Source organism: Gambusia affinis, linkage group LG24 (genome assembly GCF_019740435.1).
Source record: "Gambusia affinis linkage group LG24, SWU_Gaff_1.0, whole genome shotgun sequence".
Lineage (NCBI taxonomy): Eukaryota > Metazoa > Chordata > Actinopteri > Cyprinodontiformes > Poeciliidae > Gambusia > Gambusia affinis.
In genome coordinates this window covers 1,371,746-1,395,090 of record NC_057891.1, presented here as the reverse complement: position 1 = coordinate 1,395,090, position 23,345 = coordinate 1,371,746, and the positions used below count along the sequence as shown (strand labels likewise).

Below are 23,345 nucleotides of genomic sequence, written 5' to 3'. Positions count from 1 at the left end.
TAGAATATGAGCTCTTTATTCAAGTCTTCATTGTGGTAAGATCATGTAAGTTTTGTTAAATGCATGGAAACTCAACATTATGAGTTACCATGTATTTCACAAACTTCTGTCCAGCTGAATTAGCTCAGCTGGACAAGGTGTGGTACTAATAACTCTAAGGTTGGTGGTTCAATCCCCATACTGGTCAATGGAAATCTAAAGTCTTTCAGACAAACAATACTTCAAAACTAAAAAGGGTGTAAAACAAAATCAACACTTAAATATAAAAAGGTTGCAAAATAAAATCAACACTTAAAAATAAAAAAGGTGCAAAATAAAATCAATACTTAAAAATAAAAAAAGGTGCAAAATAAAATTAATACTTCAAAATAAATAAGGGTGAAAATTAAAATCAACAATTCAAAATGAAAAATTTTTGGAAAATACACTTTTAAGCCTGTGGATTTTGAAAAACATAACAGCATTTCTACAAATCTTCATTGTATTAGGTCATATAAGTTTTTCCTATATTAACGAAGACGTGAGATTATATGTGTGGCTGGTTAGCTCAATTGGTTAGAGCAGGGTACTTATAAAGCTGTGGTCATGGGTTCAATACCCACACTGTCCAATTGAAGCATTTATTGTTTCATAAAGTCAGCTCTTCAAAATAGTAGGATGCTGTATATTTAACAATTATGCACATTGATTTAACAGCATTTCTTCAAATTTTCATTGTAGTGAGCTCATATTGGTTTTTCTTATATTATCAAACATGTCAGATTATGTGTGTGGCTGGTTAGCTCAATTGGTTAGAGCTGGGTACTTATAAGGCCAAGGTCATGGGTTCAATACCCGTATTGGCCAATTGAAGCATTTATTGTTTCATAAAGTCAGCTCTTTAAAATAGCAGAAAGCTGTATATTTAACAATTATGCACATTGATTTTGAAAAGCATAACAGCATTTCTTCAAATGTTCATTGTAGTGAGCTCATATACGTTTTTCTTATATTTTCGAAGATCTAAGACTATGTGTGGCTGGTTAGCTCAATTGGTTAGCGCACGTTACTCATATGTCCAAGGTCATGGGTTCAATACCCGCACTGGTCAATTGAAGCATTTATTGTTTCATAAAGTCAGCTCTTCAAAATAGTAGGAGCCTGTATATTTAACAATTATGCACATTGATTTAACAGCATTTCTTCAAATTTTCATTGTAGTGAGCTCATATTGGTTTTTCTTATATTATCAAACATGTCAGATTATGTGTGTGGCTGGTTAGCTCAATTGGTGAGAGCACGGTACTTATAAGGCCAAGGTCATGGGTTCAATACCCGTATTGGCCAATTGAAGCATTTATTGTTTCATAAAGTCAGCTCTTTAAAATAGCAGAAAGCTGTATATTTAACAATTATGCACATTGATTTTGAAAAGCATAACAGCATTTCTTCAAATGTTCATTGTAGTGAGCTCATATACGTTTTTCTTATATTTTCGAAGATCTAAGACTATGTGTGGCTGGTTAGCTCAATTGGTTAGCGCACGTTACTCATATGTCCAAGGTCATGGGTTCAATACCCGCACTGGTCAATTGAAGCATTTATTGTTTCATAAAGTCAGCTCTTCAAAATAGTAGGAGGCTGTATATTTAACAATTATGCACATTGATTTAACAGCATTTCTTCAAATTTTCATTGTAGTGAGCTCATATTGGTTTTTCTTATATTATCAAACATGTCAGATTATGTGTGTGGCTGGTTAGCTCAATTGGTGAGAGCACGGTACTTATAAGGCCAAGGTCATGGGTTCAATACCCGTATTGGCCAATTGAAGCATTTATTGTTTCATAAAGTCAGCTCTTTAAAATAGCAGGAAGCTGTATATTTAACAATTATGCACATTGATTTTGAAAAGCATAACAGCATTTCTTCAAATGTTCATTGTAGTGAGCTCATATACGTTTTTCTTATATTTTCGGAGATGTAAGATTATGTGTGGCTGGTTAGCTCAATTGGTTAGAGCAGGGTAGTCATAAGGCCAAGGTCGTGGGTTCAATTCCCACACTGGCCAACAGAAATATAGTCTTCATGAAGTTATTTCTTTTTAATAGCAGGAGGCTGTATTTTTAACCATTATGCACATTGATTTTGAAAAACATTAGAATATGAGCTCTTTATTCAAGTCTTCATTGTGGTAAGATCATGTAAGTTTTGTTAAATGCATGGAAACCCAACATTATGAGTTACCATGTATTTCACAAACTTCTGTCCAGCTGAATTAGCTCAGCTGGACAAGGTGTGGTACTAATAACTCTAAGGTTGGTGGTTCAATCCCCATACTGGCCAATGGAAATCTAAAGTCTTTCAGACAAACAATACTTCAAAACTAAAAAGGGTGTAAAACAAAATCAACACTTAAATATAAAAAGGTTGCAAAATAAAATCAACACTTAAAAATAAAAAAGGTGCAAAATAAAATCAATACTTAAAAATAAAAAAAGGTGCAAAATAAAATCAATACTTCAAAATAAAAAAGGGTGAAAATTAAAATCAACAATTCAAAATGAAAAATTTTTGGAAAATACACTTTTAAGCCTGTGGATTTTGGAAAACATAACAGCATTTCTACAAATCTTCATTGTACTTAGGTCATATAAGTTTTTCCTATATTAACGAAGACGTGAGATTATATGTGTGACTGGTTAGCTCAGTTGGTTAGAGCAGGGTACTTATAAAGCCGAGGTCATGGGTTCAATACTCACACTGGCCAATTGAAGCAATTATTGTTTCATAAAGTCAGCTCTTCAAAATAGCAGGAGGCTGTATATTTAACCATCATGCACTTTCATTTTGGAAACATGATAGCATTTCTTCAAATCTTCATTGTAATGAGCTCATATAGGTTCTTTTTATATTTTCTATGATGTGAGATTACATGTATGACTGGTTAGCTCAATTGGTTAGAGCAGGGTACTTATAAAGCTGTGGTCATGGGTTCAATACCCACACTGTCCAATTGAAGCATTTATTGTTTCATAAAGTCAGTTCTTCAAAATAGCAGGAGGCTGTATATTTAACAATTATGCACATTGATTTTGAAAAGCATAACAGCTTTTCTTCAAATCTTCATCGTAGTGAGTTCATATAAGTTTTTCTTATATTAACGAAGACATAAAATTATGTGTGGCTGGTTAGGTCAATTGGTTAGAGCAGGGTCCTTATAAGGCCAAGGTCATGGGTTCAATACCCACATTGGCCAATTGAAGCATAAATCTTTTCATAAAGTCAGCTCTTCAAAATAGATTCAAAATTTATTTAGAAGCTTTTAAATTAATTTATTTAAACTTTTCACAATATTTAGTTTAGTGTTATGATTATTAATATGAATTTATGTACCTTAGTATAAATGTTTCTATTGCTGTGGAAATTCTTCAGGAATTCACTCAAAGATTATTAATTTATAATTTCTTGTTTATATATATTATATATTATATATTATATTTTTTAAAGATGTTATGTTAATTTAAAATATGTTTATATTTTTACCTTTTTATCTACATGTCTTCATTTCTACTCAGAGTGTAGAGCCAGTTGTCTCGATAATAAAGTAAATATATTTTTGCAGCTGGCAAGATTTTTTTTAAGTTTGTTACTAAAACAATAAGAATCAAATTGAGGTCAGATTTATTTTTTTCTTTAAATGTACCAGCCTGTAAAGACACAGCAGCTCAGAGTTGCATCTTTATTTCTGATGTGAACCCACTAACAAACAGAGATCAGACTTTGCTGCTGCATTCGTAACACAGGAACTCAGAGCATCAGGAGGAACATGCAGTCAGATTTCTCTCTTTTGAACGCTGGGGCTTCTCTCCCATGTTCTGTTGCCCCGGGTGCTGGATGTTGGGCAAAATAACAATCCATCAACGCTGTCAGATCAAAGGAGTTGTCTCTAACCTCAGGATGCGGTGCTATTCCTGCAGGGCCATATCTAATGCACTTACGTTCCCATTATTGTCTTATTCTTTCCTTTTCAGCAGCTTTTCTTCACACATAATTCCTGTTGCGGATGTGAGCGACTCGCTCCAGGGCGTTGTGGTGATGATAGATAGTTTCCTCAATGCAAATTTTTTTTCTTTCTACTTTTAAGTGCAGGAAAAGTTGCAGGCGTTCGCCGTCTGATTATTCCCCTCGTTTCGTTGTTGCACATATGCGAAGCAAACCAATTATTTCTGCATTTTTCCGCCTTGCACATTCCACCCGCCTCAGTCACATATGCAACAGTTCCCAGCTGCACCTGTTGCTGGGAAATACTCCTCCACTTCAGAGAAAACGATGTGACGAGAGAAAAGCGCCGGCGGGCCCGGATGAGAGGCAGTGTGACCTCTGCAGCTGTTCCTGCTGGCTGCTGGGCTCTCAGGAAGGCGTTAACCGGCTTTACTTGAAGCTGCCTTGTTGAAAAATGCATCACGTCTGTTAAACGAACCTCCAGTGCAGAAGATGAGAACTAACTTCTGTGGCATAATTTGCACAATTATTCTCATATTTGTTTGAAGAAAACATTTGTTGGTGGGATTTCTCTCTGTTTTCATTGTGCTGCACCTGGAGTCTGTAATCACACATAAGAGCATTTCACCTCAGAAAACTGTGATTTTTTTATAAATTTTTTTTATCTTAGCCACTCGATGTACCTCAGTAGAGCTTGTTAGAAATCACTGATTGTTTCTCGTTTGAGCTGAAAGTCATAAAATAAGAGCTGCAGGGCTTGGAGAATAATACAGAGCTTCCAGAAGCTTTTTGTTGTTTGATTTACATGTTTAGAAACTGTTTTACTTCAGAATATCCTGATGAAAGAATAATTGTATCCCTTTAATATTTCTACATTCTTAACATTACTTTTATTAAAATGTTCTGCAATATTCAGTAACTAAAGATTGTTTTAGTAATTGATTAATCAGGTTTTATTTTAATCCTATTTTATATCGTACTAGAAATACATTAAAAGATGCAAATAAACAAATTAATTCATTTTTTAAATAAAGAGATAAACATTTTATTGCCTTAAACACAGTAGTTGCATTCTTTAAATATATGATTAGTCATTAGTTGGAAAAACTCACCCTTTTCTGATCAACTTACTATCAATTAGTGTAATGCTGCTGATATGTTGACTATGTTTTAAATCATTGATTAGTAATTGGTTTGAAAAAGTGCTCAATATGAGAATTGTTGTTTTTATTTACACAATTTCAACCATGTAAAACTGAAACTGTCACATGAGGAGTTCTGAGTAGAATATATTTACAAAGTTTATTTATTTTTTCATCTTAAATGCAAAATGCACACATGTATTTCACAGTTTTGGCTTGATATCTGATTTGTGTGTCTTGTTTTTCTTCAGGAAACTGCCTTTTTTTAACAATTAATCACTTCATCACAATTAATCGTTTCAGCTCTAATCGTTCCTATAATTTCCTGATTCTTCTGTATTGTTGCTCACTTCGCCTCCAACTGCCTTTGATTCCCAAATAAAGTTGGAAAATCTCAGTAGATGCAACTTTTGTTATTACTTTCTCTCATTGTGTATTTTGAGACTGTTATTCAAAGAAAACTAAATTACCTTCTGTTTCGGTTTCCATCTTGGAGGACACAAACAGGCATCCTGAAGTGAGTTTCTGTTTGTCCTCTGCAGGTGCCATTCTGGGACGTTCAGAGACGCAGGAATGTGTCCTCTTCAGCTCCGGCTGGGAGAAGGACCGAAGCAACCACACCGGCACCGAGGACTGCATCGGCGAAAAGGACAAGCGGCGGCACTGCTTCGCCACGTGGAAGAACGTCTCTGGCACCATTGAGATCATCAAGCAGGGCTGCTGGCTGGACGACATGAACTGCTACGACAGGTACACAGGGACACTCTCAATAAGTTTCAGGAAGCTAAAGTATTGTGTCCTTACTGATGATTTAGATAACACAAAGGATTTTTTTGGACTAAAGTCTCAAAAATGTGTCATGAAATTATGAATGTTTCATTTTCTTCAATTGAACCATGAGAAAATCCATATCCATTCAACTAGAGGCATTTTCTCACTTTGAATTGACTTTAATTTAAGCAGTTTGAGAGATGTAACGTCTCAACAACAGTTTGACAAGCAGAAAATATTATTTTAAAGGTAATTCCCAAGATTATTTGAAAATATTTTAGCACTAAATTTGAACTATTTTGCTGCTAGTTTGTTCATTTGCATGTGTGTCTGTCTTGACTTATTTCAAGTAACTTAGTGAAGTTTATATCAATGTGGTTAGTCTATCTTAGCATGGTTCCATCATTTTAATCTTTGATAGAATTGTACATTAGCTTAGTTTAATTTCAGTTGCCTTAAAATATTTGTATTTATTTCTTTCATTGAATTTATGATTCATTAAACTGAATTATAATTTGTCCTTCAGGTTTTTGATCAGATCTTTGCAGGATTATTATCAGAAAATGTTCATCTGCTGGCGATGGCAGAAGTTTCATTAATTACTGAGTGATTAAAAGGACCGTTTCTCCAGATCTTAGTTATGAACTCCAACCTGAGTTCAGATTCTGTGAAGCATCGCCTCAGTTTTTCATCCAGCTCAGAGCTGCTTTGTAGCTTCACATTTATCACCTGCAGACGGCTCTTTCTTTCTCGTCAAGACAAAGCCAGCTCATCATGACTCACTTGCAACTCTAAACACATTTAAATTCACCTTGAGCACAATTTTTGTCCCTCGGTGTGCTTCCCATTCGAATAATTCACACAAGGCCACATTTTAATTACTGCAACTAACAGAAATGAAAAAGCTTAGCGCTTGAAACTGATTAGATTTCTAAAAAATCTAAAAAAAGCATCCACTAATGAGGTGTGTCATCTGCTCACTAGAACTTGGAGCTGGTATCAGGAGTTGGTTTGAGGCAATTTGTGTTTTCCTTTGATTCCCAAATGTTAAAGTTGCAGTCCGCTGCGTTCAGGTGCCTCGGTTCAGACGGCGCCGGCTGGCCTCCCTGGAGAGCGCAGAGCAAGTCGAGGGCGGCTGCCACTTCCTCTGGCTTTTATCTGATGACTCTGAGAGAGTGAAATAGTGTGTGTGTGTGTGTGTGTGCGTGTGTGTGTGTGTATTGGCTAACGTAGGAGTTATTTAATAAATGTTGTGTTTCATTGTCCTCTGTGGCTGTGAGGGAATGAAAAGAAGAGAGAGGAGTGTGTGTTCATGCTTTTTGCACAACGTCACATCTTTTATGTTCGATGCACTCTGAATAATAAAAGTGCCTCTGCGTGCAGAGATGGATAGCTATGTGTGTGTGCTGCTAATTCCCACCTCAATGTCCTCTGCAGCTACGAGTGTGTGGAGAGGAAGGTGAGCCCCGAGGTTTTCTTCTGCTGCTGTGAAGGCAACATGTGCAACGAGAGGTTCATGTACGTCCCGGACACGCAGCCGCAGAACGACACCAGCCACTCCACCGCCTACAGTACGTACAGCGCAGCTTCTCTCCTCTGCGCTATGTTGAAATACCACATTAGAGAAAAATAACTCATCAATTTGAATCATTTTAGACTTTTTTTATTTTAAAAAATGAGGCTACTTGCAATTCTGACTGGATAACTAGCCACCTGTTTTTGGCACAGTTTGAGTAATCCTGAAACAGTCCCACAGCATGATGCTTCCACTGCCAGACAGTAGCAGCATGCTCAGTGTAGAGCTGATCTGTTGATTCATTTTTGGTTTAACTGGTTAATAATTATATTGGAAAAGTTGCTTAATAGAATGTTTTTTACAGAATCTGAACTGTGTGAAGCTAAAACTGCAACTTGAGGAGTTCTGGGTGCAAATATTAAATCTAAAATGTGTATATTTTTCTACAGTTTTGCTCCAAATGTGTTGCTCTTTTCACTAAAGGCCTTTTCCAGAGCTTCTATTCTCCAGATAGTGATTAATTGTTTAATCGTTTAACAGCAGCTTTAGTGAAGAAGTCAAGAGCAGAAACCCCCTGGATAGAGGCTGTACTCCAGTGTGCAGATATCAGGAGTCCAGTGTTTGAACAGGAAACTGCGTCTGCAGCCTCCAGTCCTCCCAGTGTTTTCTCGTCCGACGTCCTTGCACTTCTCACTTTACAGCTACCAGGCTCATCTGTCTGCTTGTGTTGGTTTGGATGTGACTGAGAGAAACCTGCAGACAGCCTGTTGTGTAAAGAAGTCGTCGCTAACAGCCTGAGAGGCCCACAGAGCAGCTGGCGAAGCCCCTCCCCCACACGTTGCCTGCTGCTGAATCAAACAGTGGCACCTTGTTACGGGCCGAGCCTACAGAGAGCGCTGGTATTTTTGGCTGCAGGATTACATTATGTCACGAGATGGATTTGCTAATCCCGCCCCACTCTTCTGTGTGTGTGTGTGTGTGTGTGTGTGTGTGTGCTCTGATATCATCTCTAAGCACAGCAGCAGTAAGCCGGGGTTAGTGCTGTCCAATCGGATGCGTTCCCTAGCGTTCATTCCTCCTCTCCAACCACTTCCTGTCTGTCCCTGCAGCCACATCCAACCCGTTCTCCCCGAAGCCGGCGCTGTTCAGCACGCTGCTGTACTCCCTGGTTCCCATCATCGGCCTGGCCGGCGTCGTCCTCTTCTCCTTCTGGATGTGGAGGCACCACAAGCTGGCCTACCCTGCTGCCCTCGTCCCCACACATGTAAGTCTCACCGGGCGCTCAGGCGCCTGAGTTTCTCTTTCTGTGTATTCACCCGCGGTGACCTCACCTTTACCTGTTAAATGCTAACAGAGGAAATGGAAACCGTCTCATTAGTCTTTCCCAGGAAATAGAAGCAGCAGAAGCAGAAAGCAGCAACTTGAATCTTCTGTGTTTGACTGTAATTTCCTTAATCTGAACTCAAACATGTTTTACTGTTTAGAGCAGAGAAACGGTGGATGCTCAGGGTTTCATGAGACAAAAGCAGGAATGAATCAATTATTTTAATCATTCCTGGACTTGGTTATATTTGAACTTCATAAAACAAACCAAGGTTTAAATATGTTAGTTGGTCCGACGTGAAAGTTCATCCAAGTTTCTCAGTTTCACAAATTCCTTCAGTCTGGAGGAAGGAAACAGTTTGAAAGGAGAAATATTACAAACTAAATTCCCTCTGTCCAGCCGTCCTTCGTGTACTGACCTCAACTCTGTAAACATCTGAGCTCCTTGCTTCCCAGGTGAAAATATCTCACATCTTTAGTCTTAGTCGGTTTCTGTGTCATTTCAGTTCAACTGGTCCGCTCAAACTTCTGCCTCCTGAGTTTGCAAAGTTGCTTTAGAATAAACCAAAGGATAAACGATTTGCCAAAATACACAAGAAAAAGGTCAAGCACGGAGGTGGGGGGTGAAGATATGGGCTTGTTTTGCAGCCGAAGGTGAAATGTGGTTCAACCTGCTCCAAACTTTAAGGAAGAGTGGACCAACATTCCTCCACATCAACTGAATCAGATAATTGTTACTTCAGATCCTCAGAGGCTCGTTGAATCACCGACCAAACAGAGAAGTTTTGTACTTTTATGTTAAACTGAAAGAAAAATCCTAGAAATCTATGAAAAAAGCCTTGAAATGTTGCGCTCATGAACCTCTCCTGAACCTTAAGCTTCTTGCTTTTTGAGAAATCTCTTTCAGAGCGACACATTTCATCTGAAATTCATCGTGCTGGTTGAGTTCAAACCTTTCAAAGTCTCATCTGCGTGTTTAAATGTTGAAAACATTTCAGAGAAATGAACACATCCTCTAAAATTCTTGATGAATTTAGTTTGGTTTCTCTCCACTGCAGCAGAGGTACAATCTGAGCTGCTCGGCAGCAGGGGGAAGAAAAGCAGAGCTTTCCAGCGTATGGAAGAGGAGTCAGGGGCCTCTGCATTATTGATGAGGCTTTATATAGGCAAACAAAACTAAACACAGAGAAGCTTGCAGCTCTGCCTCCGAGGATGGAGGCGGTGGGTGAGTGGGTGGGTGGGTGTAGTGCGGGGGAGCGAGCGAAGAGAGACGTGCAGTTCTCTCCACTCACTTATTGTATTTGCAGAGCGCCGAAGCTTAGCGGGAGAGAGATAAAAAGACAGTTACACAATGCAATCTGGAAACAAAGCTGATGTGCATCGGAAAAACAACAAGTCTAAGAGGCTTATGGAGCGTTTTTACCTGGAAACGGATAAATGAGTGGGAAAAAATAAACAGCACAACGAGATCAGGGGTAACATATCGAGCGGCGATATGTAAGAGATTCTCCCTGCGATGCGTGAATAAAATGCAATATATTAGCCAGCATGGAGCAAATGAAGTCATGCTGGGCGTCTGTAATGGAGTTGAAGTGGATTATTGCATAAAGGAGTAGGTGTAGGAGAGCAACAGGGAAGGAAAAGGAGGTCACAAGCGCAGGAATGTATTTAAAATCCACTCGATGGGAATTCAAGCTGCTTCATTAAAACTTTTTCTCGCTTCATAGTATTTTTTTGAACAGTTTTGAGAGCATTGATCTTCCTTCCTGTCAGGCTTTCCGCTTCTGTTCGGCAGATGAAATCCAAGCCGTTCATTTCCGAATTCTGGCGTCACGTTGCGGATCGTCTTGCACTGAGTCAGTGAAATGTCAAAAACCCAGATGTGTTTATTGGACCTTTGTTTAGGTTTTCTGCTCCGTCATGACTCGGCCTGCTGGATAATAGAGTCTCTGGGGAATATCGTGCTGCACTTAGTCATGTATTTTTAATGTGACGGCAACAAATTGACCACATGTGTTGGATTTAAAGCATCCGGTGTGGATGGAAGGCCCTCTTGGTATTAACTGAGCCATGTTGAAGGACTAATCATGTTTTAGTCATGCATAGATGATGACAAACTAACATCCAGCTTAAGATTAATTTTCTTTTCTCTCTTTGTTTTTGTTGGCGTCTTAAGGTCTTTGCTCTGTTTTCTCTTCATGTTGCCTAAACTTGTCTTGTGTTGTTAGTTTTAGATCAAGTTTTGTTGGAGTTTACCTACATTTTCTTATTTAGTTTCTGTTGAAGACCATTTAGAATCACATTAGTTGCTTTTTTTATGTTTTATCTTCACCTGGAGTTTAATCTTTGTTATTTAATATTTTTAAAAATATATTTTTTTACCTTAAACATCATTTTTGTTGCTTGTTTTATCGTTTCTTTGCCAGCAGTGTAATTTTGGTCCCATGTTTGCCGTATTGAATCTTGAAGGGCGTTTTTTTTTTGTTTTTGTTTTTTATAGTCACACTTTGGCCACTTTCTCTCGGTTTGAACCCACTGAAAGTTTTTTGGTGAAAAACATGTTTTAAAAGTCTTCAAAGCTGGAAATATGTTGTATAATATTCAAAGGTTCACCAACATCTACATCAATTTCAAAAGGTACCTGTGTGACATAAACACATGCAGCAATAAGGTAATAAGCTGCATAAATGTTTCAACATACTATTATACTGAATTGAGAGCCAGTTTGTTTCAACACTTATAATTCCCAGATTACCTACAGCAAAATGAAACTGAAAGTTTTTCCACCTTGAAAAACCTGCTGTCTGATGTCACTGTCAGTCATTCTTACATTCTTTTATTGTGAAGTGCTTTCAGTAACATCGTCATGTCAGTTTAGTTTCCTTTGTTGCTCAGAAGAAAACTCAACTCAGAGACTCTCTTTAAACCTGCTGCCTGATGTCACTCCCTGTCATTTTTACATTGCTTTGGCGTGGAGTTCTTTTAGAAAAACACAAACCTTTGACATTTTGACCTTCACATATACATGCACCATTACCTCCCGTTCTGAATATATAATATATTTTAATGTGATTATTCACTTCCTTTATGTTTGGCTGTGGAGAAAGAAAACTGAGCTGCTTCTGCAGCTCCTCATATATCTGTGAAACTTACATGGGGCCAGGCTGGAGGTGGACTTAATAAAGCTGAAGGCTGATTTATCTTCATCACATTGCAAAGACACAGAGGAAGACGAGGCATGTTGGCTTTTCTTCAGCACACATTTAATTTATAGACTCTGCAGGCTGCAACAGGATCACATACAGGATGAAACGCAGAGGAAGAAAGATGAGAACTGCATGAACCGGTGGTGTTGCCATGATTTGGCTCCAGCATGAAGCACATTTTTGCCACCAAACCTCCATTATTCACGCCTCGGTGCCAAGTGGAAGCAAACTGGAGTTGATTGTGTCTGAATGCACAGACCTTTAGCACTCAAACACAACTCTCTCCTTAGTTTCTCCTGGTCTTAGCAATCATCCCAGACTACAGTCTTCATTCTAAAACTATTTGGCAGTGTGAAGCCGTCCTCAACCAATCCTTGTTTAAGAGATTTTAGGTGTCTGAGCTGCGATTTGACTCCATTGTTCCTCTAATTTATTTCTGAGCCAGTCTATTACTTAATGTATTTATTTACGTTGGGGAGGTTCTTTATTCCCACCCAGACCTATAAATCTCCAGGAATCCAGCCTGAGTCGTTCAGCTGAGGGATAATGTTGACAGTCTGGCAGTAAATGAGTTGTATTGTCTTGGCTGTATTGACTTTTATTTTGGTTTTAAGATGTAAATCTCTTCATTTTCCATTTCTCTAAGTGTCCTTTGAACTTTCTCACATTCTGTCACTTTATATCAAGTGACTTTAGTCCATTTTATTGATATTTTATGTGATAGACCAACACAAAGTAGTCTTCAATTTAAAAAATGTGGCATTAATTGGTATTCAGTCTCCATGAGTCTTCATTTGAACCATATATATGTTATATGTGTTTTCTACCATGTGCATTAATGCATTTTAAGGTATATTTGACGTTTGACCTATAAAAAAAGAAGTTAGAAGTTTTTAAAACACTTCTAACTCAAGTTTTGGTGGCTTAAGCTATTTGTTGGCGGCCTGTCAATACTGGAGGTGCATTTTAAATTATTTAGAATGAAGAGTTTTCTCCAAGACTTCAGCTTTAAGTTTCCACAGGAATGTTGTTTATGTGTGAAAAACACTAAATCTACAACTGAAATTTAAATTATAATCTCAAACATGCATCCAAATACAAAACATTGCATGTTTTTGTCATTGTAGAAGTTAGCAACGTAGGTTTACGGATGATAAAATGTCATCTATTTGTTCCATTGGCAAATTATTTCACTTATAAAAAACATTTCCCATGTTTTAAGTTAATATTTGCACCAGAAACTAGACCAAAAATAGTTTCTAGTATTTGTCTTTTTGCAGTGAGCTTATTCTTTTAGCGCTATCCATCTTCCCATCAGTTTGATGTGTTTCCCCATAGCATGATGCTGCCACCACCATATCTCACAATGGGCATGGTGTGATCAAATGTCCAGTTTGAGGCCTTTACAGAACATGTTTACACAGAGATCAAGTTGTACTGGATTATCTTTAGGGCAGCTGATAAACTTTTTATCCATAACGTGACAAAATGTGTTTAGGTTCAAAGGTCACCAGTATCTGATGTGTGCATGTTTAAGAGTACCGTTGCTCTGAAATGCTGTTTGTCATCTGTGACACATTCATGCTCGCTGGGTTTCCACCCATCATTGAAGCTAACTTTGTGTTGCTAAGTCTGCTGCTGACGTGTGACACCCGACCTTATCCGTGTGTCGCCTCCATCCTCCAATCAGACGTTTGGATCTCTGACGCGACCATCGGCCTGCGTTTCAACCTGCCTCTGCTTCATCCACTAACAGACAGAACGCGGCAGTAATCTCTCCTCTTTGCTTTCTTATGCTCCTTTCCCAACAAGCACGCCTTTCATATTATGGTGGAGGTAAGAGCAGTTTAACTGACGTTCTTTTGGGCAGAGGTCGTGACCTCTCCACCTCAGTCCTGCACCACCGTTGTGTTTGCCTTGTCCAGCACCGCCTTGCTTACTCTGGCTCACAGCACTTTTTGTTTTTCTCCCCCTCGCCTGGATTAATTGCATGAATGAATGTCTTTTGTTTGCTTTTGTGCATGCAGGAAAGTCGGCATCATGGCTTTGAATGCAGCCCCTCGTTTTTTTATTTCTTTTATTCTACAAATGTTCACTTGGTGTGTTGATGTTTGTCATGTGACCCACTTTTAAGGATTTATCGCTGCTTCTTCTTCAGTAGAACGGACGTCTCAGGCCTGAGCATAAGAATAGGAACTGGTTTTGCAGATACAGGTTCTTGAAATCCTTGAAAACTTTGTGTTTTCAAAGTTTAGAAGGTCCTTGAAAGTCCTGTTTTTATTCAAATTGAACAATTTTGTAAAACATCAGTTATCAGTTGAAACCATTTTAATATACTTAATAACAGATAATTTTATCTCCACTGAAGTTAAATCAGATTAAGCTTTTATTGTTTTAAGTTAGATTTAATTTCCTAAAAGAAAATTTTTAGATATAATGTAAGTTTCTTTGTGTTTAACCATTTAATTTGAGCAGGAAGTTTATTTAACATGATTTGGTAAATGTTAATGAATATTTATTATTCCTAATTGCTCAATGACTTATTGATCGTCTTATATTTTATACGTCAAACAAAGTTATTGAAATGTTTTGTTCTCGGACCATCAGGTGGATGTTAGAGAAACATTTCAAAACAGATGTTTTGTTGTATTTTGGTATCCCTGCTGTGGAATGTAAAATACAATCAAGACATTTTAATAGCAGTAATAATTTAATAGTTTTTTAATTCATTTGTATTGTTTTTAGCTCCATGTCCAAGAAATTACTTGAGTTTTAAAAGTTGTGAAAAGTGACCCCTGTGCAGATATTGATGTGTGAATTGGTCTCAGACGTCAGAGGAATCAGCTCTGGCTCATTATCAGGATTTTGTGTGAACGTGTGTGAAAACTCAGGCTTCACGTTCCGGTTTATTTTTGCATCCTGGTTCGCATCAAAACCCAAAGTGGACGATTCACGCGGGGCCCAAAGGAGTCGTTTTCATGTGACAGACGGGGGGCTGTAACCCGACTCGGCCATAGGAGACGGTTAACGGTTGGGAAGAACGGTGTGAAGCAGCAGTTTCTGTTTTCCTGCTTCCTGTGGGCTGCTGACTGCGTGTAATCCGCGCCTTCCCGCGGCCTTGGCGCCCTGCGATCGGACAACTGATCCGGTGGCTCCCCGGCCGGACCGGGCCGGGCCCGCGGCCCGCTTGGCGGTTTCCAGAAGCAGATCGACTCCACAGGAATTCACTATCAGGATTAATGATGCAGTTGTAGCACCTTCATGGATCATTACTATTTCTCACATCTCATTGGTTCCTCTCGATTAAAAGGAATCTCTCTTGGTGGCGTTTTTACTGGTTGATGAATTATTATAATCCCCGTTGTGTTTCTGGAAGCTCCAGCAGCTCCAGAACCTCGACCCATTTTCATTGACAGGTGCATCGTTCTGGTTCCTTTCTCCTCTTATTAACATCCTCCTGTATTTATAAAGCTGTCAGATGTCCAAAATATAAAATCTAAATATTTCCTAGTTATTCTCTTGAAAGAAGTCAAATTAAACCCTAGAAGGGTTTAATTTGAAGAAATGTGACTCGTTTGTGACTCGTGTTTGGTTTGGTTCATCTTTCATCCTGGATTTTAATTTATTCGCAAAAGGTTGAATTTTCTACTGCAGAATCTGATTTGTTCAGTCTTTAAAGAGCAAAGTTCACTGTTCCATGTTTTCTCTACTGGTGGATAACATCTAGCTGATGTTTTCTGGAGTCTGGAACCTTAGAAAATGCAACACCTTCATGATGTTTCTCTGTTTTTAATCCTTTCTGCACGTTGGAGACGATGAGCTGGTGTTTGAGATCATTAAGCCTACTTCATGTTGTGAGACAGATCCTATTAAAACGTCTAGTTAATCACTGTTTCACTCATTAATGTAAACCCAGGTTGGTGTGGATGCATATTTCTCTAACTACAGCTTCATAAAGAATTAATTTATTTGACAAAAGATCATCAAAATTATTTATTTTATGAATGGAAGTTCAGATTTTAACAGAAGTCAGGCAGTGATTTATGTTATGCATGATATTCATTCCACTTAAAAGAAGAAGTAAGATTTCTTCGTTTTTTTTTTTTTTAAATAAGCAGTTACATGTGAAAATGTTTTGCTTCACATGTTTTGTTTGCTTTTGAAGAAAAATAAGGCCATGAACCACATCTGGTGGATCACCCACCAAACCGCGATCTTTCTGGTGAAGACCTGTCATCACAGCAAATCCCATCTGGATGGGAAGATGACGTCAGCCCGGCTCAAACAGGAAACGTCCACACACCTCCCTGTCAGAGCAACACTTGAGTCCTTATTTTGATAGATAAAGCCTGTCTGTGAAAGCCAGCCTGCGCAGCATGGAGGGTCGTTTTCACCCTGATTTGGCCTGTGTTTGGTGTGAAAGCGCCATGCAGACAGCAGGTCTGCCTTACAGCTCTCTGCTGGCTTAAATAAACATTCAGATCCTCCCTTCACCCTCACACTCTGTAAGGCAGAGCACTCCCTCCCCCTCTGCTGGGATTTTCCTTTAAAACACACAGACAGGGAAGGAGAGGTGTTTTCTCTTCATCTTTTTGTTCTTTTCTCCCTGCTGTCACAGAGATGGAGGTAAAAGCCACTCTGGCGTACTTTAGTCAAAGGCCAAAGTTCATGGACAACTGTAAAATTTCCACCTGATAAAAATCAAACCAATAAAAACTGTCAGCTGAATGCCACTCAGCTTGCTTCAGGGATCCTGTCAGGACATGCCGTATAAAGTCTCAGTTCCTTCTTTTACTGTGTGTGCAGTTTGGTGAATTAATCCGAGGTCATAAATGTTTCCTGAAATCCTCCTTTTATTCCTCTGACAGCCCAGGACTTGGCTGGAGCCTGAGTCTTTTTTATGAGGTTAAGAAAACACACTCCCCTGATGCCTCACTCTGAGCAGTTCCTGTCGAGGCCTCAGGGACTTGAAAGTTGCTGCAGTTCAAGTGAAAACATGAACATCCTCGCAGGCCAGCAGCCTTTTTCTTTCTTTCAGAGCCTGAGATTTTACAGCAGCATATCTGGTTGCATCAAAGGCCGTCAGTCATGTGCTCGTCTTTCTCCTCCACCTTTTATCCCTTCAGAAATGTGACTCCGGCGCTGCATGCTTCTTTCTAACCTCCCCCTCCCCTCTTCTCTGCTCCTCACGCTTTTCTCGCCTCTGCTCCAGCGTCCGCCGTCGTCCTCTGTGAAGTCACATGTGAAAGTGATCAGCCTAATCCTGATCACCAGCTGTGTTTAACCTACTTTGGATCGGAGCGCTCGGCCGCCCCTGCTTTGGCTTTTTGTTGGAACGGTATTAGCATGAACACAGGACGCATGCAGGAAGCGTGACCCGCCCCGCTGCACTCACACTGGCTCTTGTGTGTTTTTTATTGTATTTGTAGTGACATGCAAACTAACAACATGACTTCTCATAATCAAACATGCTTTTTGCATCCCTAAGGGAAATGATTAAATGTTGCTCATTTAGATAAAGAGTTATTGTAGATAGTAAAACGTACAGCTTTATCCTGACTAGTAGTCAGAGATTGACTCGACTGAACTGATTTTGTTCTCACAGATTTGATATTTGACTTGTAGAAAAGGACTTGTGACCATCTCTGGACATTATGCTTCTTCCTGTCTTTTGTTAAACATCAAAAACTGACATTTTAGTATCACTCAAGTAAACATTTTAGAGCTTAAGACTTTTAACAGGGTGATTTTCACATGTTTAAAATCTAAAAGTCCTTATTGCAAACCTTCTGACATAAAATCAAACACACTTCTCTGGAGTTTAGAAACCAACTGCAGCTGTCCTGTAGCTGTTATTGATATAACCTGATGAGTTACAATCATTTTTATATCTTATAATTGATACTAGATATCCATGATAGCCTGGGAAGGTTTGACTTTCGCATTTCATTCTTTTCCCACGCTCTTGTAGCGTATAATTAAAGCCCACTGCTGTCTGTTTTTTCCAAATATCCACAATAGCAGTCATGAGTACTCTAACGTGATTTTTACCAATTATGACAGAGCTTTCATAGCTGAGCAGAATGTCATTCTGTGCTCATTAGACGCTGGACAAGTCAAACTTAACTTGGAATTACTTTCTCAAACAGTATTGGTTTCTTTAACATAAATATTTAGTGCTAGAAAAGGCAATAATCTAAGATTTAACAACCAATAATGCGTTGTCAGACTTTGAGAAGAACCTGAAATGAAACTTTTTTGATTTTTAGACAGCAAAATAATTTCTCGTTTTACCAGGAAGAAACCCAACAGTTGTTACTGGGTGATGAGAATGTGTTTGAAATCATTTGTGCTTGAAAGAATGATGTTTGAAGCATATCTGGGAGCTTCTTTGGCTCCGCAGCTCTGAGAAATTAAAGTTTGTGACGCACATGTAGCAGAAGTTGGCTGCTGTAGATAATGAAGTGTTTTTGTGCAGCCGTTTCCTCTGTTTGTAATGTAATTAAATGGCAGTCAGCTGGAACAGTGGAGGTCAGGCGGAGGTCTGGAAAACTACATTGAGGACTGATTGTAGGGCTGGAAAAACATCACAGCTTTGTTAAAACATCTAATTCCTGAAAAACATGAAAGACGCTTCCAGAGCACAAGGATTATTTGTGAAATACAACATTAATGCTCTGTTCCTTAAGGAAAACGTGGAGTAATTTTTAAACCATCTTGTTATTTTGAGAGACAAAGGTCAGGATTTATTGAATATCCTGTGAAAACGTGTTAATGATCCTGTTACTCAGAGTTGATGAGTTGGAGAGAAAAGTAATTTAATAAATACATTTTAGGTTTTATCTTGAGACAGTAAAGTCACTGCTGAGGGTTTTATTTTGAAGTATCTTGATAATGAAACCAGAAGTCTAGTTTATCTTGAGATAATAAAACCAAACAAGCTCCAGCTCTTGATTTTTTACATCTAGACAATTAAAAAAATCTCTATCATGGCAAAAACTAATTGTAAGTAAAAGAAAAAAACCCCCAAATATCTCAACTAAACAAACTGGAGGTCATGATTTCAGTCATGATTTGCTTTAATTGAAATTATTGTTGCAACAAAACAATCCAAGATCTCACTTTGTCAAGATAAAATATGGACATTTTCCACATTTATAGATTAGTTTATAGATTAGTGAGATTAAATATAGATTTTTAGATTTTTTACCAATAGTTTTGAAGCTAAAGCATTACAGAACATTATCTGAATAAATAAGCCTAAAGCAGCTGCAAACAGAGGATCACAGGAGCCTCTGCATCTGTAAAGAGAAATCAAAAAACAAAAAGACACAAAGTAAAGAGGAATCAGTGGATTTCTAAGCTTTTCTGTGTGTTTTTTCTCTCTGGCTCATCGGCTTCCAACTGGCAGGTTTCCTATCTCAGATTCAAGCTCAGGCCGCCCTCTGGGGTTTGACTTAATTTGAAATAAATGGATCCAAACCCTGCTGGCTCTGCAGCCGGCCCTCAGCCAAAAACAACTTCCCTGAAATCCGGACCGAACTCCCACAAGTCCGAACAGCAGAAACATGAAATAAAGCAATAAAAACTCTGGGTAAAACCACCACAGGGCATGTTGTCACCTTCTCTCGTCTCTCTGCTTCTCCACAGGATCCAGGACCTTCGCCTCCCTCCCCGATCCTGGGCCAGAAGCCGCTGCAGCTCATCGAGCTGAAAGCCAGGGGGCGCTTCGGCTGCGTCTGGAAGGCCCAGCTGCTAAACGAATACGTGGCGGTGAAGATTTTCCCCATCCAGGTAGGTACACCTGAACCTGCGCTGGGTTAGCAGCACAGCGGTGAAGCTAACCACTGAATCTTCTTCTTCGGGTGCAGGACAAACTCTCCTGGCAGAACGAGTACGAGATCTACAGCGTGTGCGGCATGAAGCACGACAACGTGCTGCAGTTCATCGGCGTGGAGAAGAGGAACAACAACCTGGACCTGGAGCTGTGGCTCATCACCGCCTACCACGACAAGGTTCAGCAATCAATCTGTCCATCAATCAACTTTATTTGTATAGCACATCTCACAAATACACAGTAAACCAGTAATATTTTATTTATAATGATTCAAAAGCAGCTCTGAACAGTCTAGATTTAAAGGAACTCAGTTCTTCAACAGTTTGTTCTAGATTTGCGGTGCATAGAAGCTGAATGCTGCCTCTCCAGGTTTGGTTCTGGGGTTTATGCAGCAGATCTTTAAGTTGTTCAGTGATTTATAAACTAACAACAGGGTTTTAAAGTCTGTTCTCTCAGTGGAAGGACTGGAAAACTGGGTGATGTGCTCTATCTTCCTGGTTTTAGTCAGAACGCCAGCAGCAGAAATCAATGCAGCTCAAGATAAACACATGGATGAGATTCTCTAGATCTTCCTTTATCCTTGTAAATGTTCTTCAGGTGATAGAAGACCATCTTTGTAACTGTCTTTACGTGACTATGAATGTTCAGGACAAATTTCAGGCCTGATCTCGAGTTTCCAGCTGAAATAACTGAATCTGTGCGTTGACTCTAAATCATTCCTCTTTAGGTCCAAACATCATAAATTCAGTTTTGTGAAAGTTAAAATTAAAGGTTAGTAATCGACTCTGTTCTTCCTGCAGCTTCTAAAGGGGATCTGCTGGCTCTAAGGAGGCTTTTTTTCATCAAAATGGTTGAAAATGTATTCTAGATGTGGTGGCGGAGCTCCAGCAGAGGCAGAATTTCTTTAGAGGCTCTCCTCTGAAGCGGCGGTTGCACAGTTCAGCGGTGTCTTCATGCTTGATTTATGCCTTGATATTCGATGCATCCGAGTAGCTTTGTCTGCATGCAGAGGCTTGCTTTAAATTTCCTGCAAAACTCCCCGAGTTTCAGTCTCGTCATGTAATCAAAACGTGGATATTGAAGACGGGAATCAAAGAGAAAATGACTGACTGGTGATTTCAGGGGGGAAAGTCAAACACGTCAGGAGGAAGAACATAAAGTCCAGGTGTATTTAGTTTTTTTACACGAAAGCTGAGTCAGTCAGTTCATTTGTAGGAGCCATCTGCCCTCTAGTGGTCACTACCTATAACTACACCAGTCTCATTTGAAAAGAATATTCTTGTATTTTTGCTCCTATTATGTCACAGATTTAGGGTTTTTTTTATCTAAACTTAAAGAATCTCACATTTATTCTGATCTGCAGTCATTTATGGGTAAACAGTATTGATTAATGTTTTCCTACTCAATAAATCAATGCAGTGTCATCAGAACAGATTGCACTTATCTAGTACTTAACTAGATAATAAAAACTAACTTTAGATGGAAGTTTAAATAATGGTACCATGTTCATTTTTTGTTTTTATTATTTTCTATTGTGATTTGGTTGTTTTATATTGTATTTTTTATTTAATTGGTCACAGAGACGCTGCCAAACAGGGTTTTTTAATTCAGTTTAATCTACATGTGTTTTGGGTTTTTTCCCCAAATTTATTCCATTTATTTATTTATTATATTGTGTTTATTTATTTATTTATTTTTAATTTAAAGTTTATTTTTAAAATGTATTTTTAGCCATGTTTATTATATTTTGTCATACATTTTGTTTTTCTTAAATATGGACATGATTTTTTTAAAATTACTTTATCATTACTTTTGTAACTTTCTACTTCTTTAATCTGATTTCAGGCTGTTGTTTGGCTAAAACTGACCTCTGTCTGCTGAGCCGAGGTGTTTTAGTGACCAGAACCTCTGTGTGTGTGAGCAGGGCTCCCTTACCGACTACCTGAAGGCCAACGTCGTGTCCTGGAACGAGCTGTGCCACATCGCCCAGTCGGCGGCCCGCGGCCTGGCCTACCTGCATGAAGACATCCCTGGACACAAAGACGGACACAAGCCGTCCATCGCTCACAGGTGGCCTGTCGCTATAAGAATTAAATCCATGAAATCAAGCTCAGTCATTTACATCTGCATGGTTTATTGTTTTTCTCTTTTCTCTCTCAACAACTGGAGGATGAAAGTGTTTAATGTGGTGCATTTGATGGACAGTTTTGTTTAGAGAGACTTCATAATTCATTTGATTTGTTGTTTTTGTTTATTTATTTTGGATATTTAAAATGTCTTCCAGTTCTAGTGAGAAATGTTCATTACAATTTAAAGTTTATTAATCTCTCAGAGTGTTTTCTTACATTCTTATTCCATTATTATTATTATTATTATTATTATTATTATTATTATTATTATTATTATTATTATTATTATTATTATGTTACATTAAAATAGTCTCACAACAATCTTATCATTTATCCTAATAACTTCTGGGTCAATTTATCGTCTAGAAATGATCATGACAGGGTAACGCAGGACGTATTTCATGTTGTTTTGTTTTGTTTTTATCTTTTCAGGGATATTAAGAGTAAGAATGTTCTGCTGAAGAACAACCTGACGGCTTGCATCGCTGACTTTGGCCTGGCTCTGAAGTTTGAGGCTGGAAAGTCGGCAGGAGACACACACGGACAGGTGACACCAACTCCTCCTGCGGTTTCATCTCTCCCACTAAATCTGGACTCCTCTGATCATTGTCTTCGCTCCTGCAGGTTGGAACCCGCCGCTACATGGCTCCTGAAGTCCTGGAGGGCGCCATCAACTTCCAGCGCGACTCCTTCCTGCGCATCGACATGTACGCCTTCGGCCTGGTCCTGTGGGAGCTGGCGTCTCGGTGCACCGCCGCAGACGGTGAGGCTGACGCAGCCGCCCCGTCTGCTTCCAGCAGAGGAGCTGGGCTTGACTTGTTTGTGTCTGCAGGCCCAGTGGATGAGTACATGCTGCCGTTCGAGGAGGAAGTGGGCCAACACCCGTCTCTGGAGGACATGCAGGAAGTGGTCGTCCACAAGAAGCTGCGGCCCTGCCTGCGTGACTGCTGGCAGAAACACACTGTGAGCTCCTGACGCCTTCAGCCATTCATTTGTCAATTTATTGTTTTAGTAATTATCCAGGTTAAAAAAACAAAACATAAATACCTTAAAACATTTACATACAGAAAGTTTAGTGGAAGGACGAAGTCTGGGATTAGATGGGAAGGCTTGGGGTCTATATGTTATATTATGTTTTATTGTTTGTATATGTTATAATGTTACATTATATAGTTAAATTATGTCATATATGTTGTGTTATATTAGAAATGTCTTCTGTGAAAAATGTAAGTACCTGGAAAGTTTAGTGGAAGGAAATGTGTAACATCAAAAGGTGCTATAACTTATATTGTTCTATTACGTTATATTATATCACCTTGTCAACGTCCTAAAATAATGGCCAAAGTCATTTTTTTCCAAATGAGGATTTAGGGGAAAAGTGGCTTCATGTTAGGAAGGTAAATACAGTATTTGTTATATTATGAACCATGAAGGTGT

At 38.9% G+C, this 23,345-nt stretch overlaps 1 protein-coding gene and 3 non-coding genes across 5 annotated transcripts in view; all 4 read left to right on the top strand.

Annotated features, from left to right (window-relative positions):
* The window catches only part of acvr2ab (activin A receptor type 2Ab), a 42,862-nt gene that overhangs the window by 14,083 nt on the left and 5,434 nt on the right, over window positions 1-23,345 (top strand). The window contains exons 2-11 of one of the 2 annotated variants that reach the window (XM_044109447.1): window positions 5,669-5,876; window positions 7,335-7,468; window positions 8,523-8,677; window positions 13,755-13,778; window positions 19,593-19,736; window positions 19,814-19,957; window positions 21,704-21,849; window positions 22,341-22,455; window positions 22,533-22,671; window positions 22,741-22,871. In XM_044109447.1, the coding sequence (XP_043965382.1) occupies window positions 5,669-5,876; window positions 7,335-7,468; window positions 8,523-8,677; window positions 13,755-13,778; window positions 19,593-19,736; window positions 19,814-19,957; window positions 21,704-21,849; window positions 22,341-22,455; window positions 22,533-22,671; window positions 22,741-22,871 (1,340 nt within the window). The remainder of the gene's footprint in view (window positions 1-5,668; window positions 5,877-7,334; window positions 7,469-8,522; window positions 8,678-13,754; window positions 13,779-19,592; window positions 19,737-19,813; window positions 19,958-21,703; window positions 21,850-22,340; window positions 22,456-22,532; window positions 22,672-22,740; window positions 22,872-23,345) is intronic. The other variant, XM_044109448.1, reaches the window with a different exon arrangement.
* trnai-uau lies at window positions 773-846 on the top strand. The gene has a single exon. It is a non-coding gene; the product is annotated as a tRNA-Ile (tRNA).
* trnai-uau lies at window positions 1,253-1,326 on the top strand. The gene has a single exon. It is a non-coding gene; the product is annotated as a tRNA-Ile (tRNA).
* Window positions 1,733-1,806, top strand: trnai-uau. The gene has a single exon. It is a non-coding gene; the product is annotated as a tRNA-Ile (tRNA).